Below are 19,658 nucleotides of genomic sequence, written 5' to 3'. Positions count from 1 at the left end.
ATGTCCACCAATGTCCGCTAATGTCCACCAATGTCCATCCAAGTCCGCCAATGTCCGTCTGGGTCCGCCAATGTCCGTCCGAGTCCGCCAATGTCCGTCCGAGTCCGCCAATGTCCGTCCGAGTCCGCCAATGTCCCAAAAAACACGTCCGTTGTCTCATAGAATCCAAAAAGGACAGGACATAGGCGGACATAGACGGACATAACACCCCCCCCCCCCCCCCCCCTACAAACTAATACTACAAACTAATACTACAAACTACTGCTACAAACTAATACTACAAACTAATACTACAAACTATTACTACAAACTAATACTACAAACTAATACTACAAACTAATGCTACAAACTAATACTACAAACTAATACTACAAACCAATACTACAAACTAATACTACAAACTATTACTACAAACTACTACTACAAATCTTTGCTTCACGACCAGTATTCTAATAGCTGGCTGGAAAACTAGCGTAGTAACCCGCAGAGCTCTACTAATACAGTACCTACTTTTCTACCTACTGTAGTACTACCTAATCGGCCACTAATCACTGGTCACTTATAATTTCTCTTTAATTACCCCCTAATTGACCAATACAAGGAATCAAAGATTTTATCTAGTTTACAAGGGTTAGATAATAACATGAACTACTGCAACTGTGTGCTGGTGCTTGTTTATTATAGACTACAGTCCTGTTAATGTGTTCTACTAGGCAAGTTAGAGGAGGAACTTTACTAATTAACTGATATTATGGTATATAATGCTGAATAGTGGTATCATGATTACTTTAGTAATACAGACCAAGGATTACATACTGCTGACTGGGTATTAGGACAGGTTACACTACTAATTATATAATATATTACTTAGTTATATTATTAAGTTATTATAGTTAGTTAATAATAGTAAATAGCTATAGTTAGTAACAGAGTACTTAGTAATAGTTAGTAGAGTTGTTTGGGGTACTACAGCGTCCCCAGGAGTACTCCCATACGGGAGTACCCCCCCCCCCCCCCCCAGGAGTACCCCCTCCATTCAAACGTTAGGATAGTGCAAGGTAGTACCCGCCTCCCTCCCCCCAGTAGTACCCCCCCCCCCCCCCCCCCCCCCCCAAGAGTACCCGCCCCCCCCCCCCCCCCCCCGTCCCCTATCATTCAAAGGTTAGGATAGTGCAAGGGTTTTAGGCTGAAGCTGAATAGGAGCGAAACGAAAAGACTGAAAACGTGAACTAACTGAAGAAAGTATTGTTCCTGTAACAGTGTAGTACGTAATGATTGTTAATAAGAACAAGTAGTATAATTATATCCCCTCACTTCATCAACCTGTTTCAGTAAGTGCTCTGTGATATGTCATCTAGTTAATTGTGTAATGTCAAGGTAGCCGGTGTGGTAGTAGTAGCTACTACTACACCACTACAGTAGTGGTGTAGTAACTACTGGTCACTGTACTTCTCATCACGTGATCCGAGATCTCTTTCTTTTTAAGGCTTCCAGCTGACGTATACCACAAGTAAACCTCTTCTTTTTAAACGGCACTACCACAAGTAAACCTCTTCTTTTTACACGGTACTACCACAAGTAAACCTCTTCTTTTTAAACGGCACTACCACAAGTAAACCTCTTCTTTTTAAACGGCACTACCACAAGTAAACCTCTTCTTTTTACACGGTACTACCACAAGTAAACCTCTTCTTTTTAAACGGCACTACCACAAGTAAACCTCTTCTTTTTACACGGTACTACCTCAAGTAAACCTCTTCTTTTTAAACGGCACTACCACAAGTAAACCTCTTCTTTTTACACGGTACTACCACAAGTAAACCTCTTCTTTTTACACGGTACTACCACAAGTAAACCTCTTCTTTTTACACGGTACTACCACAAGTAAACCTCTTCTTTTTACACGGTACTACCACAAGTAAACCTCTTCTTTTTACACGCTACTACCACAAGTAAACCTCTTCTTTTTACACGCTACTACCACAAGTAAACCTCTTCTTTATACACGCTACTACCACAAGTAAACCTCTTCTTTTTACACGCTACTACCACAAGTAAACCTCTTCTTTTTACACGTACTACACAAGTAAACCTCTTCTTTTTACACGCTACTACCACAAGTAAACCTCTTCTTTTTAAACGGTACTACCACAAGTAAACCTCTTCTTTTTTTACACGGTACTACCACAAGTAAACCTCTTCTTTTTACACGGTACTACAACAAGTAAACCTCTTCTTTTTACACGTTACTACCACAAGTAAACCTCTTCTTTTTACACGGTACTACCACAAGTAAACCTCTTTTTTTTAAACGGTACTACCACAAGTAAACCTCTTCTTTTTACACGGTACTACCTCAAGTAAACCTCTTCTTTTTAAACGGTACTACCACAAGTAAACCTCTTCTTTTTACACGCTACTACCACAAGTAAACCTCTTCTTTTTAAACGGTACTACCACAAGTAAACCTCTTCTTTTTTTACACGGCACTACCACAAGTAAACCTCTTTTTTTTAACGGTACTACCACAAGTAAACCTCTTCTTTTTACACGGTACTACCTCAAGTAAACCTCTTCTTTTTACACGTTACTACCACAAGTAAACCTCTTCTTTTTACACGTTACTACCACAAGTAAACCTCTTCTTTTTACACGCTACTACCACAAGTAAACCTCTTCTTTATACACGGTACTACCACAAGTAAACCTCTTCTTTTTAAACGGCACTACCACAAGTAAACCTCTTCTTTTTACACGGTACTACCACAAGTAAACCTCTCTCTTTTTACACGGTACTACCACAAGTAAACCTCTTCTTTTTTTACACGTTACTACCACAAGTAAACCTCTTCTTTTTACACGTTACTACCACAAGTAAACCTCTTCTTTTTACACGTTACTACCACAAGTAGACCTCTTCTTTTTAAACGGCACTACCACAAGTAAACCTCTTCTTTTTACACGGTACTACCACAAGTAAACCTCTTCTTTTTAAACGGCACTACCACAAGTAAACCTCTTCTTTTTAAACGGCACTACCACAAGTAAACCTCTTCTTTTTACACGGTACTACCACAAGTAAACCTCTTCTTTTTACACGGTACTACCACAAGTAAACCTCTTCTTTTTACACGGTACTACTACAAGTAAACCTCTTCTTTTTACACGGTACTACCTCAAGTAAACCTCTTCTTTTTAAACGGCACTACCACAAGTAAACCTCTTCTTTTTACACGGTACTACCACAAGTAAACCTCTTCTTTTTAAACGGCACTACTACAAGTAAACCTCTTCTTTTTACACGGTACTACCTCAAGTAAACCTCTTCTTTTTAAACGGCACTACCACAAGTAAACCTCTTCTTTTTACACGGTACTACCACGAGTAAACCTCTTCTTTTTAAACGGCACTACCACAAGTAAACCTCTTCTTTTTAAATGGCACTACCACAAGTAAACCTCTTCTTTTTACACGGTACTACCACAAGTAAACCTCTTCTTTTTACACGGTACTCCAACAAGTAAACCTCTTCTTTTTACACGGTACTACCACAAGTAAACCTCTTCTTTTTACACGGTACTACCACAAGTAAACCTCTTCTTTTTACACGCTACTACCACAAGTAATCCTCTTCTTTTTACACGGTACTACCACAAGTAAACCTCTTCTTTTTAAACGGCACTACCACAAGTAAACCTCTTCTTTTTACACGGTACTACCACAAGTAAACCTCTTCTTTTTACCTGGTACTACCACAAGTAAACCTCTTCTTTTTACACGGTACTACCACAAGTAAACCTCTTCTTTTTACACGGTACTACCACAAGTAAACCTCTTCTTTTTAAACGGCACTACCACAAGTAAACCTCTTCTTTTTACACGGTACTACTACAAGTAAACCTCTTCTTTTTACACGGTACTACCTCAAGTAAACCTCTTTTTTTACACGGTACTACCTCAAGTAAACCTCTTCTTTTTACACGGTACTACCACAAGTAAACCTCTTCTTTTTACACGGTACTACCACAAGTAAACCTCTTCTTTTTACACGGTACTACCACAAGTAAACCTCTTCTTTTTACACGGTACTACAACAAGTAAACCTCTTCTTTTTACACGGTACTACCTCAAGTAAACCTCTTCTTTTTACACGGTACTACCACAAGTAAACCTCTTCTTTTTACATGGTACTACCACAAGTAAACCTCTCTTTTTAAACGGCACTACCACAAGTAAACCTCTTCTTTTTACACGGTACTACCACAAGTAAACCTCTTCTTTTTAAACGGCACTACCACAAGTAAACCTCTTCTTTTTACACGGTACTACCACAAGTAAACCTCTCTTTTTAAACGGCACTACCACAAGTAAACCTCTTCTTTTTACACGGTACTACCACAAGTAAACCTCTTCTTTTTAAACGGCACTACCACAAGTAAACCTCTTCTTTTTACACGGTTCTACCACAAGTAAACCTCTTCTTTTTAAACGGTACTACCACAAGTAAACCTCCTCTTTTTACACGTTACTGTATGGCCAATAAAAGGAGGAGAAGTTGATGATTTTGCCTGAAAAGAAATGTTTGGTTAGGAGTTTACTGGATTCAGGGGCTGTAAACGATTTTCACATTCTGCAGCCTATTTCTGTTACATTTACCCAATATTTACCTGCAGCCTATATGTTTATATTTAGAAACATTTGTTTGCATTGAGTGTTAAAACATTCATTTTATTTAGATATCAGCATAATTACATTAGATTCAGAAATTTTTGCATACTTATGCAAAGACTTATTTAAAAACGTTTTTGATAATAATCTGGGCAGAGTTGAGACACAGTGTCCTTCTTGGAATAATTTTTATCAGTTTCCTGGATTTAAGCAAATGATCTGTACGCATCTGCTGTGCTAGTCTAGACTCTACCCCACCTGTTTAACTAGTATGTGATACCACTCAATCTATCAGTCTCAGTTTTACTGACTTTCTGTCACAATTCATTATCAATTAGTGGGATCTCCTCTACCTGAGAGAGATACAGACAGAGAGATACAGACTGTCTACAGTACCCCCCCCCCCCCCCCCCCCACCCACCAGCATTCAAATGATTTTCTGTTAATTTTCTATTGTGACCAATCCTGACAGTGGAATAGTGAATTGTCTAGAACAGTGAATTGTGCCAGTACACCCCTCTCTAAAATACTTTAGTTCCACTGATGAGCCACTACAGTAGGACACTACTACTAGCTACTAGATCCCAACGTGTATATCTACACACTCCTCTCCTTATATTAACCACAACAGAAAGTCTAGAAGACTTTGGCTTAAAAGCTTGTAAACCTTATCTTAAGGATTCTGCGAGTATCTGACATGTTGCGGTGAGTGTAACTTGTACATTCCTGCACAAACATCACTCAAACATGCTCCCTGATTCTTGTGTTCAGGGACCCTGTCTTCCTCCTTAATTAGATTCTCCCAGATTTTGTAATCTAATAAGCAAGGTTCTGCTTATTTAAACGTAATAAGCTATCAGCTGAGAGTGTAAAACGATTCATGAAATCGTGTAAGATTAGAGATTACAAGTGATATGAGGTCTAAGATTAGAAACTATTGAATGGTGTGTGTAGTCTTTACAGTAATGAGTTATATATATTACAATAAATTATATTATGGAGACTTAGTTGGGTGGTGTAGACGGAATGTTTCTCTAAATTATCACTAGTAATATACTTCTACTATTATCACTAGTAATAATACTTCTACTATTAATACTAGGTATTTTCTTTGTCTGGTTTGATAGTGTTCACTATTCCACTATTGATCATGATATCACTAAGTTGGGTAAAGCTCATTACACAGAATAACTCTGTGCAAGTTTGCACACCTAATGTAGTTTAACCTGTATTTTAGTGTCTAACGCATGGTCTGCTTGCTAAACCCATGCAAGCTTGCTCGCCCCAATATATCGAGTGCATTTTCTAATCTGTCAACTCACTTCTGCACTGTGTACCTAATTAATTACCAATTAGCCCCAGCTAACACACAGGAGTTGGGTGTAACGGAAATATTCACCCTACTTCGGAATGTGCATAGTTTCACGGGATCGGAATGTACAGATTCTCCGACCTGGCCCCGCCCATCTTCAGCATGATCGGAGAAATTATCTAAAGTCATAGTTAAAGTTTCAAGGACATTAGATATTTCCTAACTTTTAGATCCCTCTCATACAATCTTTCTCAGTGTGGGACTATTATAACAGTATTTTACAACAGGTTACCACATTATATTACCACATTATATCATTGTTATAACATCGTTATAATATTTCATGTTTCAGAGTGCACCTGTAACGGACACACGGACAGATGCGAGTTTGATGAACAGCTTTACGTACAAACAGGTCGGTAACCATAGCAACCATCACTGTCATCATGGTTTCAGCTTATTTGTAACCATAACAACCATCACTGCCATCATGGTTTCAGCTTATCTGTAACCATAGCAACCATCACTGCCATCATGACAACAACTTACCTGTAACCATAGCAACCATCACTGCCATCATGGCAACAGCTATAAAAACACACAACTACAGCTAAAAATTAACTGAAGAAAGCAAAAGACTTTATTGCTGATACATACTTGTAGTTTTTCTATTAAACCTAATAAGGATTATTTTGACGACAATCATGAGAACGTCTACATTATTTAAAGGATAAAATTTATAATTATCAGTATAGTTAGTAGTACTCAGTATAACTAACAGTAGTCACTATGTCAAATTTTGTTAGGTTGTCTGTAGCCAGTTGGTCTGTTAGTTACTGTCAATACAAAGCTACTGTATTGTTTCTAGAGAAAGTGACTACTGGTTAAGACCAGATATTGTAGAAAATAGTTTCATCAGTAATATCCTACATAGTGCATCACATCTATTATCTTTGCTTTTGATGAATATCCCTCGTTGTTTGAGTAGCCCAAACAGAGAGAATATGCAGAGACTAACTAATGTCGTGCAGGTGACGGTGGACGATGTATGGAATGTGAGCATGCGACAGCAGGAGCACACTGTGACCGCTGTGTGTACGGTTACTATCAGGTGGACGGCAAGGAGCTCGCAGAAACTGATATCTGCCAACGTAAGTATGGGCATATTTCCCTGCTTTAAAACACTATAAATCACAAATTGCCTGAATATGCTAAATTAAGTTGGCTAGCTGATATTCTCACGATGCTGCATATTAGTTACTTAACTTTAATTTATCTAATCTAAATATATACTGCATATTAGTTACTTAACTTTAATATCTAATCTAAATGCTGCTCCTGCATTTAAAAGAAGATTTGGGTTTTTACTTCTTAAATGTAACTTGCAAATGTAATTTCTGAAGGTCGGACCTGTGCACAACACATGATTAAGTAAATGATAAGTGGTTATTGGGGCTACTGGGGTTCCAGCCACCAATCTCCCAACCTCTAATTATTGAAAGTAATTGAAACCTCTAATTATTGAAAGTTTACTCTCCTAAGAGCTCCCCATCTCATGTTTCCAAGATTTCAATTTCCTGAAAATATCCGCCGATTTTAGGTGAAACTTAAGATTGTAATTGGCACGTTCATATTTCGAGGAAACGCTGCAAAAGACTGCAAGTTTAGGGATAAGCTTTGGGTTACGCGTAGACATAATGAGTTTTGTGATTATATCATAGTGATAAGATTTGTGCTAAACTGGATCATGTCTATAAATAAACTTAGGCTCCAGTCCCCGAGCAAGGTATGCAGGACATACCTCTCTACATTTTAGAAAACCTGATTACCGGCCCTGGGCCCATCAATTATCGTGTGAGGACACATTCCAGATGTACACTCCGGACACATTCTACCAAACAGCCCCCATCAGCTTGTATTGCCTTATTGCCCCTTGCTAGTATGTATAATGTAATCTGTCTGACAGACTGTAAGATGATAGGTTGATTGGTTTACAGATTGTAATATCATTAGAGTCCCACACTACACGCTCTATCGTCAGCCCCTTTTTTACTCTTATAACACAATTTAAAGTCCCAACACGCTTTCCTGCCATATTTTAAATGTTGCTAGAAATGAGATTACTAAAATATGCGAAATTATCACCAACTTAAAATATGGTCAGAGAGCGCTCAGAGCATGCATATATCGATGAAATGAATCTCAAAATACGTCCTTTTACTGTAGGTTAGTGGAATGCAGTGACGATGTAATAGAATATGTAAAATATTATCCTAGATTTAACAATAATAAGAAGTAATAACAAGTTACTGACTCTGTTCTTCCCAGCATGTAACTGTAACGAAGCTGGAACTACATCAGAGATTTGCGCTAGTATAACAGAGGATGATGTCCAGGCAGGAACTTGTATTTGCAAAGCTAATGTTGAACCCTCCGCTAAATGTGACACCTGCAAACCTGAGCACTACGGTCTTTCTGCTGGCAACCCTCTGGGATGTACAGGTACCTGATATTTTTAATTACTGGTTATTAAATAAAACAAGTTTCTTCTAAAGCCAGGAATTTGGGCGTTCAATTGAAGACAACCATTCGTCTTATCACTTGACTTAAGCAACTTTGTATTTGCATTCGTTATAGAAATAATACGGTAAGTGTTTGTACGCCGCTCAAAACTTCGTATGCACCAGCAATTAGTAAGCAAATTAAAATATGGCGCTACTCGGTTCAATAAATGGAAATGTACTAAATGGCTGCGTCTTTCGACGTCTCGCGCGAATACTTCACTGTAAGTAAATATCCATTGATATCACCTGGTACACGCGCGTTCATTCTTTAAAGCGCGTAGAATTCGGTGAAACCAGCATGGCCACAGCCTTTGTTCTCGTTCAGCATATTATTCACAACTTTTAACCTCAGCCTGTGACTGCGATACTCGTGGAACTGATGGTGCCTCCACAACCTGTGATATTGAAACAGGACAGTGTGTTTGCAAAGAACATGTCGGAGGACAAGCTTGCGATGTCTGCAAGGTACATTCTATAAATGTGACATTCTATAAATTTAATTCTAAAATGTTCATATATTAACTGCTTGCAACTGATTCCTCAATAAACAGAATTAACACACCCTTGTGCTATTCAGGAGGGATTCTTCAACATGAGATCAGAAGACGCATCAGGTTGTGAAGTATGTTCCTGCAACTCTACCGGTACTGACAACCCTGACCAGTGTGACCCTCTTACTGGATCTTGCTATTGCAAAGATGGATTTTCCGGTAAGAACATTTGCCACCCCGTTTTTTATTGTCCTCGTTCACAATCACTTGTTGGCACTATTTTATGCTCCCGTTTTTTATGTGATGCGTAATGTTACGATGTATTGCAGGTTACAACTGTGATGAGATTGATCCAGGATACTTTGTACCAACAGTAGATCACTGGGCCTACGAGCCTGAGAACTCTGCTGTCATTGAAGGAGTAAGCTTTATCTGCTTTTATATTTTAAATGAAGTTTGTACATATCTCCACTAAATCTTGGCATTTCAATCAATGTTCGGCAATGTAACGTGTTATTATTAGTTGGTATTGTAGCCGCTGCCCCCTGTTTAGGACGGTTACAGAGTAACAGACGGTAACAGTAGTGGTACAGGATTCTTGGTTCTGCCTCCAGATAGCAGCATTACTCAGAGTACAGACGAGCGTGGTCTACCTGGTGATGAGGATAAAGAGGTCGCTGCTACCCTCCCTACCGGGTCAGTATTACTGCTATTGGGGCCACTTGGTAATCTAGCTAGGCACACTTGGGGCACAAGATTGAAATTCCCGGGCACACTTGGGGTGGAAAGTTACCTTGGGCCCAGCTAGATACCAAATTCCCTCTGTTGGAATATTAATTAAAACATAGCATTTTGTAGAAGATCTGTTTTTTCAGAAATGATATTTTTTGAATATTTTCAGACTGTACGATTTACTGATATCTCACGAACCTGCTGAGTCAGACTACGAGCTGGTTATTCAGCTGGACCACCTTGGCAAGTACGACGGAACAGAACCCCACCCTTACCAGTGTGCTGTGAACAAGAACTCCGCCACCCCACAGCAAGCATACGGCTCTCAGGTCATCACTGTAACCGTTAAAGCCGGTAAGACATTTGCTCCAACAGAAGAGAGATTATTTTATTGACTTTGCTTTCCTGGGTCAGACTTTGAGTGCGCCAAACGTTATATAACCCTCATGTTGGTTCATATAACCATATCAAGTTTTCTATTAATTTAAATGATTAATATATTATTCTTTACTTATCACTTTAATTAACCTCATATTTGATGTTAGGCAGCACAGTTACTCGGGTAGAAGGACTGTGTATGGACGAGGGATCCCAATACGACGTCAAGCTGGCATTAGAAGACTCAGGCACTGGTGCTCTCAAGATTAAAGATCTAGTCATCACCGAGCCTCTGGACCCTGATCAAGCTTATCCTGGTCAGATTTCAATTCGTTAAAAAATATATATTCTTAAACTGACACTCGAGAAACGAACTGTTTTACTTTTTTAGGCTAACTACTAAGATGTTTATGTATTTACTTTACATAATATGTAGCTGATATCAAATTATCGCCTGATATTCCCTATTTTCAGAGGATCCAGCTAAAGCTGAGTTATACAGGCAATACCAAGATAATGGATGCCCCATGACTGAGATACCTGGACAAGAAATCAGTAACGAGTGTTACAGGTTTGGTATTTTTCCTTTCAATATAGAAAATAAATCATACTACTTTTAGAGATAATCACACAACATTATAGTGATATTCTGCAAATCAGCACATAACACTTCCCTACTACCAGACTGAAGAGCGAGCTGGAGGCAGACATGTCCGAGGAAGACAAGGTTGACTGTGACACGTCTCTCTGTAACCCTAGTGTGGATATATTCGACTTTGAGGACGACAAGGATAATATCGAGACTGGGAATGGTTCTGAACTCACTGTAGATGAAGGAGGAGATGTTATCTTACCTCCAGGCAGTTCGATGACAGTTCCTCTGAACCCCGGAACTGGGGGACTAAAAGATCTGGTTTTATCGCATGATCCTGTAGAGAAGAACAAGCAGGTTACTGTCAAGGTTACTGTCAAGCACCTGGGAAGCAAGGACGGCAGTGATCCCAAATCCTTCGAGTGTAACGGAGTTCTAATCCGACCATATGAGGTCACAACGTTCGAGGTGCCGATCAAGAAGAGAAAAGAGTTCACTACACTAGGTCAGTATTTATATATATTCGCACAATCTCTATTTCATCTGCTACACCAACATTACCTGGCAACTTGCCATAACCTGGCAACATGCCACAACCTGGCAACTTGCCATAACCCGCACATTACCAGGTGAGGTGTGTCTGGATCCTAATGGAGAGTACGAGATAACAATAGAGCCTGTATACCACGACCCTGACGCAGAGGATCTGATATTGAAGGAAGTGTTCGTTACACACCCTGACGACGGAGACTCTGCTTTCCCTGACAACAAGGAGCTAGCCGATCTCTGGGACGAGTACATTGCTGAGGTTTGTGGAATGCTTCTAGTAGTATTTATCTTGTCTTAGGAGGTGATAATTCCTGTCGGTGTGTACGTTACTGTGTCTCCTCGATAACATTTATCTTTCTTGTGCTATCTATTCTTGAGTCTTGTATTATAAAACTGATTACATCCTGCAGGAATGCCCCAAGGTTGCTGGAGATAAGAACAGCGACAAGCAGGAATGTATAGATCTCATCAACAAGATAAACGAACAAGTTAAAGAAGGTATCCATTTCTAACCTCCTTACTGATAGTAGTAGTAGTAGAATCTACATCCATAAATGTGATAGAAAATCATGCGTTACATGCTTAAACCGCCTTTCTTTCGAAAACTTCTACACTAATTCACTAGTAATTGCACTATTATTTGTATTTGAGATTCTGCGATTAAATTTATTTTGTTGATTGTAATGTTGTGATATTGCATAATTTATTGTAAATGTAATATATGGTTCAGAAAATTATGTAATGTAACGCGATGGAAGTATTTTAAGCGGGCATATCCTGTCCAAACCCAGGATACATGACATAAAAGATTCGTTTTCACTTGTTTGCATGAAAAGCATTAATACACATTAAATAAGGTTATGCCTGGTGTTTAATTAAATACTGATGATAAATAACAACTTGTCCCCCAGCAAACCGAGAGAAGGACTGCAGTATAGAGTCGTGTATACCTTACAACCCTGTGTGGGAGTCCGGAGATCCAGTCGATAATTTATCTGGCGTGAGTTGAAATGTTTAATTGACTATTTAGTATTTCTCAATTTATTTATCAGTATCGCTGTTTGGCTACCCTGTAAACTTCAGGATTACCACGGTTAACCCGCTGTTAATCCAGGGAGCCTATATAGACCCAGAGAATGACCAGCTTGTTCTACCTGACTCGGAGGCTCTGATAGAGCTGCCTCTAGATGGAGGAGATGGTGTGACCGGCTCCATCACAGATCTAGTTATCAAACATGAACCTGTTGAAGATCCTCAGACTGTGGTTATCCAGGTCGTCAGGACTGACTCTGATGGTAAGATGTGATCTGTTCAAGTTATTCACCTTCATATAGACAGTTAGTTGTTTACATTTCAAAATTAGATTAAATTAGTTGTTTAAATTCTGAGGTAATCACCTACTTATATAACTCTGTGTTTCAGAGCCGTACTCGTGCGGAGTGTTACAAAGTGTGCCCCAGACCCAGATAGTGACTGTAACCCTGCTACCTGGCACTGAACACACAGTGGCTGACTCCTTCTGTCTGGACCCGGAGGGAGAGTACGAGATCAGGATAAGTGGAGCTGACTTGACGGAACCTATCCGTATAAATGAGGTACAAACATGGTATACTGTGTAATTAGGGTCTAGTGGCTCAACGTGGCACCTTTTTTAACTGCAATTATAAGCTGATCACGTGACAAACACACTCCCACGTGACAAAAAACTCCCACGTGACAAAAAACTCCCACGTGACAAAAAACTCCCACGTGACGAATCACACTCCCACGTGACAAAAAAACTCCCACGTGACAAAAAACTCCCACATGACGATCTATCTGTAGATTTATAAAAACTTTGGTTTTTCCCGATAATATAGCTCACATTTGACAACTACAATCCGGTTGAAAAGTTTCCTGAAATCGAACAAATGAAACTTTTTTGGTAAATTCTTTCTCTCTCAGATCGGATCCGCTCTGCCGTCTGACCCTGCAGCCGCATACCCTGAGAACCCCACTGCTGCTGATCACTACCAGCAGTATCTTAACGAGGGCTGCAAACAGTTCCCCGAGAAGAATGCTACTCAGGAGTGCATACATCTTGCTAACCTTGTCGACTATCATTCTAATCCCGACAGACAGGGCAAACCAGGTAAAATTATCAAATTTCATTGAAATTTGGACAGGGCAAGTAGGTTACGTCCTTGACTATCATTTTAATCTGGTCAAACAGGGCGAACTAACTATCAGGAGATAAGTCTCCTTCATGACACTATCAGGAGATAAGTCTCCTTCGTGACACTATCAGGAGATAAGTCTCCTTCACTTGCACCCCCTCCCTTCCCCCAGCACCACTTTAATCTTACTGTACTCACAGATTGCACAGTTGAATTCTGCTACCCTACAAATGACGTTTTCTCTCCTATCTCTCCTAAATCCGGGGTAGAGCTGGACGGAGCTAGATTCGATGAGTCCGACGGAGGAATCATCCTGGGGGCTGGTGACAAGGTAACGTACACTATTAAAAAACGTTTGAAACCATTTCCAATCCTATTCACAGTCCATACCCATATGTTAGATTGATAAATTTGTATTGGTTTATTTTGTGCACAACTAAAAAGACTACGGCTAAAGTTTATCATCACAATTAAGATTGGAAGTTATACTGAATGAGTTTAGAAAAGAAACAGCTATAAATATCTGCAAAAGAAATAATCGGGGACAGCAGATCGCAAGCTTCCTTATTTTATTGACAATTTGAATAACAAATATAACATAACAGCTTCATTTGGTTGCAACTACAAGCAACACTACTAGTCCGTTCTTTGAGAGTGAAAATAAACATAGCGAATAGTTATAGAGCTTTGATAATGTTTCAACCAGGATTAGAGTAAGGAGTAAGGAGTAAGGAGTAAGGAGTAAGGAGTAAGGAGTAAGGAGTAAGGAGTAAGGAGTAAGGAGTAAGGAGTAAGGAGTAAGGAGTAAGGAGTAAGGAGTAAGGAGTAAGGAGTTAGGAGTTAGTAGTTAGGAGTTAGGAGTAAGGAGTAAGGAGTAAGGAGATTTCTTTGTTGTCCCGACTCCTTATGAAGTTTAAAAGTTAGGCTTTCTTTTCATCCTGCTGTCCTGAGAAAGATTTTATTAGAGACTTATATACAACTACAAGTGATGAGCAAAGAATACTCTTTGTAAGCATTATTTCGAACATCCTGATCTAATGATTAGTATTAAATAAATATCATCACTCAAAGCCACACTCACTTAAAAAGATTATGTCACGTCTCATTTTGATCAGTCACGACTGGAGTTGTTCGACTGCAGGGCGCTTTATTCATAATTAGACGTTTAGCAAAAAGTCTCATTCTCTTGATTCTAAAGAAATAGATTAAACTGTTAAAAACAGAGTTCAAGACCACCAGACTGCTGGCCAGATCCACCCCGATCAGGATGGTTCTCATACTCATCCGCACCTCCAGACTAAACGCTACAGCAAAACAGACTATGGGAAGATTGAGTAGTACAGACAGTCCCGTTACTATGACGATTGTCTTGGTAGCTTCACGTTTCTTCTCTTTCTGCACTGACGTCACGTCGCTCTCATATTTGTCCGCTTTGACCACCAGTACGTAGAGGCAGAGACCCCCTGTTACACCTCCTACTACCATGGGGATTCCTATCTCTCCGAAGAAGGTTACCAGCTTGAATATCATCGTCTGAAGAGGGGTAAACACGTCTTCAAGGCCGAAGAAATGACAGGAGAGCCGCTGTGGAACGTAAATAGAGAACTCCTGAAGTATAATGGTAGGTAGGATCTCCTGGAGGAGAAGGAGGAGGAGAACACTTTTAGCCACCCAGCCTATCCTCTGTCTGCTGAAGATACGGAGAGGATATATGAGAGCCCGGGCTCGGCACACACTCAACATGGCAACCAAGATCAGGGAGTACCTGACGAACACTTCCATGAGGATGTCCCACAGGGTGCATGGTAGAGACCCTCCAAATATACCAGGACCCCCCGCCAGGATGTAGGATACCATGGGGGCCACGGACAAGACGCAGATAACGGTGTCTGTTACCGAGATCAGGGAGTAGATCAAGAGGATGGATTTAGAAGACTGCTTCCTGGAGTAGAAGTAGGCGTAGGACATGATGTTGAAGGGGGTCCCTACCAAGAAACAGAAGATGGAGGAGATGCCGTATATATCCATCTTAGCTTAACGGGAGAGGTTGATTTAGTTTTCAGTTAGTAACTTGGTTAGACAATACAGTCTAACCCTCTCTATACCGTGCCTCTCTATACCTCGATATACTCTTCTTTCCCCAAACTTGTAGCTCGTGTTGTGCAAGAAATGTGATTTATCATAGCTCATATCGCATTTGGTGGTGATTTGAGTACATATGGAGATGTAATCCATGACAATACGACACAATACGTGTATTAATAAGGTCCTGAAGGGTATGTGAGAGGCTACAGATACTTGGGATTGGGATACCGTTTTTTTTCTATACCGTGCACTTTCGTTTCCTCAGAGAGGACCGGTATATAGAGGTTATACTGTATAGATGAGAGTAAAATAATAGTAGTGAAATCGATTGTGAGAATGTAGATTGTAAGAATGTAGATTGTAAGAATGTAGATTGTGAAAATAGAGATTGTGAAAATAGAGATTGGAGTTATTGAATTGACAAAGAACTTGCGAAGATAATTGTATGTGTCGAGAAAGCTGACAAGGGAAATACTCACATAATGACTTTCTGCGGTACGGTTCAGTTCTTAAACGGTTAGAAGTAATGACCATCTCAGTAACGGCACAAAATCGCTTTAGGAATCAGTTTAGAAGTTGTCGCGACAGAGGCATGTCAAATAACTTTCTGGAGATAAAATTTATGCACTCTTATAAGCAAGGAAATCCGAAATTCCAGCACTTACAATCCTGTCATACTTTACCCAGCATCATTAAATCAGAAGTTAAGGCATGCCTTCCGTCTGTAAAATTCACGATGATCTCCATCTGTAAAAGTTGCGTTAAACTCCGTTGAAGGTTAATATTCCTACCTGACAGCACAATAAATGTTTCTAAAATTACCCTCTGTGCGATTCACTAAAACTTTGAAAATACTTCCTTTATGACCCTACAATAGGACTGATGGGCAAACTGAAATTAAAACTGTTTTTTGTTTGTTTAAAAATGAATATGAACACAAATTCTTTACACACTCTATAATTTAAGACTACTTTCCTTATTAATAAAAAATGTGTGTCCTGAGAAAGATTTTATTAGAGACTTACAGACAACTACAAGTGATGAGCAAAGAATACTCTTTGTAAGCATTATTTCGAACATCCTAATCTTATGAATAGTATTAAATAAATATCATCACTCAAAGCCACACTCACTTAAAAAGATTATGTCACGTCTCATTTTGATCAGTCACGACTAGACGTTTAGCAAAAAGTCTCATTCTCTTGATTATAAAGAAATAGATTAAACTGTTAAAAACACAATCAATGAAGTAGATCACTAAATGTAACAGGTAAAGATGCCACCATATCAAAATAACCAAATGTAACAGGTAAAGATGCCACCATATTACAGTAACCAAATGTAACAGGTTAAGATGCCACCATATTACAGTAACCAAATGTAACAGGTAAAGATGCCACCATATCAAAGTAACCAAATGTAACAGGTAAAGATACCACCATATCAAAGTAACCAAATGTAACAGGTAAAGATGCCACCATATTACAGTAACCAAATGTAACAGGTAAAGATGCCACCATATTACAGTAACCAAATGTAACAGGTAAAGATGCCGCTAGATCCTCTGATAACGGGACCCAACACTATTGTAATTGAGTACGTGGAGGATGAGCTAAGCGATCTGCTGTTTGGACCTGGCGACTACCTCCCTGAAAACTTGGAGATAACCATTATCTACAAGGGAACTGAGGATGGCACTAACGTCGGTAAGTCAACACTTATTTTACATACACCACAGTACCTTTTAAAAAGCTTTCACTAACTTTGTCGGGATTGTTATTAAAGAAAATGTTTAAGTGTTGGAAATGTAGCTAGCAGTAATTCCAGTGGCGTAGACAAAGTTATTGACAGAGCAAAATCTGGCTAGTTTTGGACTTTTACAGGCTTTAAAATAACCGGAGAATTCAAGTTGTAGAAATATATTTTTGAGGTAAACTAAAAAACCTTATTTGTCGTCTAAGAGCTCCGTTAAGGAGTCTACTTGTGTAGCAACTACTTCTAGCTACTTGTGTAGCTGATCTTCTGACCAAACATTAGTGGACTAAAATACTGAGCAACTAGACCTGCAGACAATCGATTATTTGATCTCAAATATTTTAGTTTCAATTTAATCGGCGAACTCGATCTACTACTGTCTAACACCAGACTGTTCTGTGTCAGACGCTGATTTGTTAGATATCTGTAGTATCAATAAAATAACTAGCCAAAACAGAACAGATAATACACAGAAAACCTTTCAGAGATCCGATAAACGGATTAAACGGATTTTTAAATTTATCTTGGAAATAATGGCCATTTAATTTCCCAATATTCTTTTTGCATCATCCTGTTTAATATCATGTATCAGGATAGTGCACGGAATGCGAATGGGTGCTGGGTTGATGTATCTAGAAACTAACGCATCAACTAACTTTAATGTATGGTTTTTCGTCTTAATGCTTAATGAACTGAATATATACGAGAAATGTAATACTATAAGAATATCAGTTTCACTCATAACATTATACATGTGAATATTATTAATGAACCTTATTAATGAATTGAAAAGGCGAGCCGTGGACTAAGGTACCACATCACTGCCACATCACTGCCACATCACTGCCACATCACTGCCACATCACTACCACATCACTGCCACATCACTGCCACATCACTACCACATCACTGCCACATCACTGCCACATCACTACCACATCACTGCCACATCACTGCCACGTCACTACCACATCACTACCACATCACTGCCACATCACTGCCACATCACTACCACATCACTGCCACATCACTGCCACATCACTACCACATCACTGCCACATCACTGCCACATCACTGCCACATCACTACCACATCACTGCCACATCACTGCCACATCACTACCACATCACTGCCACATCACTGCCACATCACTACCACATCACTGCCACTTCACTGCCACATCACTGCCACATCACTGCCACGTTAATACCACTGTGAACAAATGATCGCCGTTAAAAGCTGCTATTATATATCCTACATTTTGATGTTGCGAAATGTTATACAGGAGGTATAGATAGGGGAGATAAATAATGAAGTTCCTCTCGAGAAGGAGGAACAATCTCATTTAACTAGACGATGAGATGAGGCCAGCCGACGAGCTGCTCCTCGTGACAGAGCTGATTGAATACATGTGTTCTGTAGAGGGTGGTTTTGCTGCGTCTATTGGTTACCCCTTATATCACTAACCCTCAGAGACTAACAAAGCTGCTAGCTGGCCCCTGTTAACTACTAACCCTGCTAAGTATAGAGCCTCCTGCTAATCGCAAGATTAATCCGGCGAGTAAGGATACCTACTTGGGGCCACGTTTTATAGGTCGTCCGGGCTATTCAATCTATTTATATCTATAAAACAGCATTTTATAAAGTTAGTTTAACTATGACATATGTCAGATCATGGCAGATTGTGGGGGTATTATAATGGAGCTGCAAGCAGCATGATCCTAATTCTAACGTGACTTTTCTTTTTTGTAATAGTTTCCGTTACCACCGGTTTTTAAGAATGATATTCTTAAAAACCAATGGTAACGGAAACCATTAATAAAAAGAAAAGTTACGTAAAAAGAAATGTTACGTAAGACAGAAGACTCAATTATAATATCTCTCATAATCTTACAATAAGCAATAAACCATTGGATGCGGCGAAACTTATTAATATAACTAACGTCGTAGCCTGATGACGCAACATGTTGGGCTTTCTCGTAGAACATATTAATGGGCTGGTTGGAGAGGGCTATACAGGGTATTTAACAGCAACTACAGTAAAACCCCGATTTACCGCAGACCCCGATATACCGCAAACCCCGACTTACCGCAAACCCCGATATACCGCGGCTATCTCCTTTCCCCCAAATAGGGCTGAAGATTTATAATCTTACTATATATAAAGCGAGACGATATATCTATATATAATGCGGAGGGTTCCGTACCATTTTACTGACACCACAGCATCAACTTTAACGCGACTTTCCGCAAAAACCGTAAAAGATATGCAACTGAAACGTTTTTGACTGGGTCAAATGCTTCAATGGCCTCCAAATCAGCATGAAAAAATAAAAGATTTGCCAAGAAAAAGAAGTTTTAGAGCCTAAAATTTGG

At 39.4% G+C, this 19,658-nt stretch overlaps 2 protein-coding genes across 2 annotated transcripts in view; one reads left to right on the top strand and one right to left on the bottom strand.

Annotated features, from left to right (window-relative positions):
* Nucleotides 1–19,658, bottom strand: part of LOC134819666 (zinc finger protein 277-like) — a 324,811-nt gene that overhangs the window by 86,081 nt on the left and 219,072 nt on the right. The gene's annotated exons all lie outside the window — the stretch shown is intronic.
* Nucleotides 1–19,658, top strand: part of LOC134819719 (uncharacterized) — a 57,614-nt gene that overhangs the window by 19,066 nt on the left and 18,890 nt on the right. Inside the window, exons 10-28 of the mRNA XM_063829816.1 lie at nt 6,333–6,395; nt 7,012–7,131; nt 8,309–8,482; nt 8,897–9,009; nt 9,122–9,254; nt 9,365–9,456; nt 9,589–9,731; nt 9,937–10,121; nt 10,313–10,462; nt 10,620–10,716; nt 10,830–11,242; nt 11,367–11,545; nt 11,697–11,784; nt 12,198–12,286; nt 12,401–12,581; nt 12,709–12,881; nt 13,231–13,417; nt 13,643–13,773; nt 17,071–17,233. Coding sequence (XP_063685886.1) covers nt 6,333–6,395; nt 7,012–7,131; nt 8,309–8,482; nt 8,897–9,009; nt 9,122–9,254; nt 9,365–9,456; nt 9,589–9,731; nt 9,937–10,121; nt 10,313–10,462; nt 10,620–10,716; nt 10,830–11,242; nt 11,367–11,545; nt 11,697–11,784; nt 12,198–12,286; nt 12,401–12,581; nt 12,709–12,881; nt 13,231–13,417; nt 13,643–13,773; nt 17,071–17,233 — 2,874 coding nt within the window. The remainder of the gene's footprint in view (nt 1–6,332; nt 6,396–7,011; nt 7,132–8,308; nt 8,483–8,896; nt 9,010–9,121; nt 9,255–9,364; nt 9,457–9,588; nt 9,732–9,936; nt 10,122–10,312; nt 10,463–10,619; nt 10,717–10,829; nt 11,243–11,366; nt 11,546–11,696; nt 11,785–12,197; nt 12,287–12,400; nt 12,582–12,708; nt 12,882–13,230; nt 13,418–13,642; nt 13,774–17,070; nt 17,234–19,658) is intronic.

Source organism: Bolinopsis microptera, chromosome 8 (assembly GCF_026151205.1).
Source record: "Bolinopsis microptera isolate Bmic1 chromosome 8, MBARI_Bmic_1.0, whole genome shotgun sequence".
NCBI classification, from domain to species: Eukaryota; Metazoa; Ctenophora; class Tentaculata; order Lobata; family Bolinopsidae; genus Bolinopsis; species Bolinopsis microptera.
The sequence above is the reverse complement of the archived record's forward strand: the minus strand, read 5'-3'. Positions and strand labels throughout refer to the sequence as shown.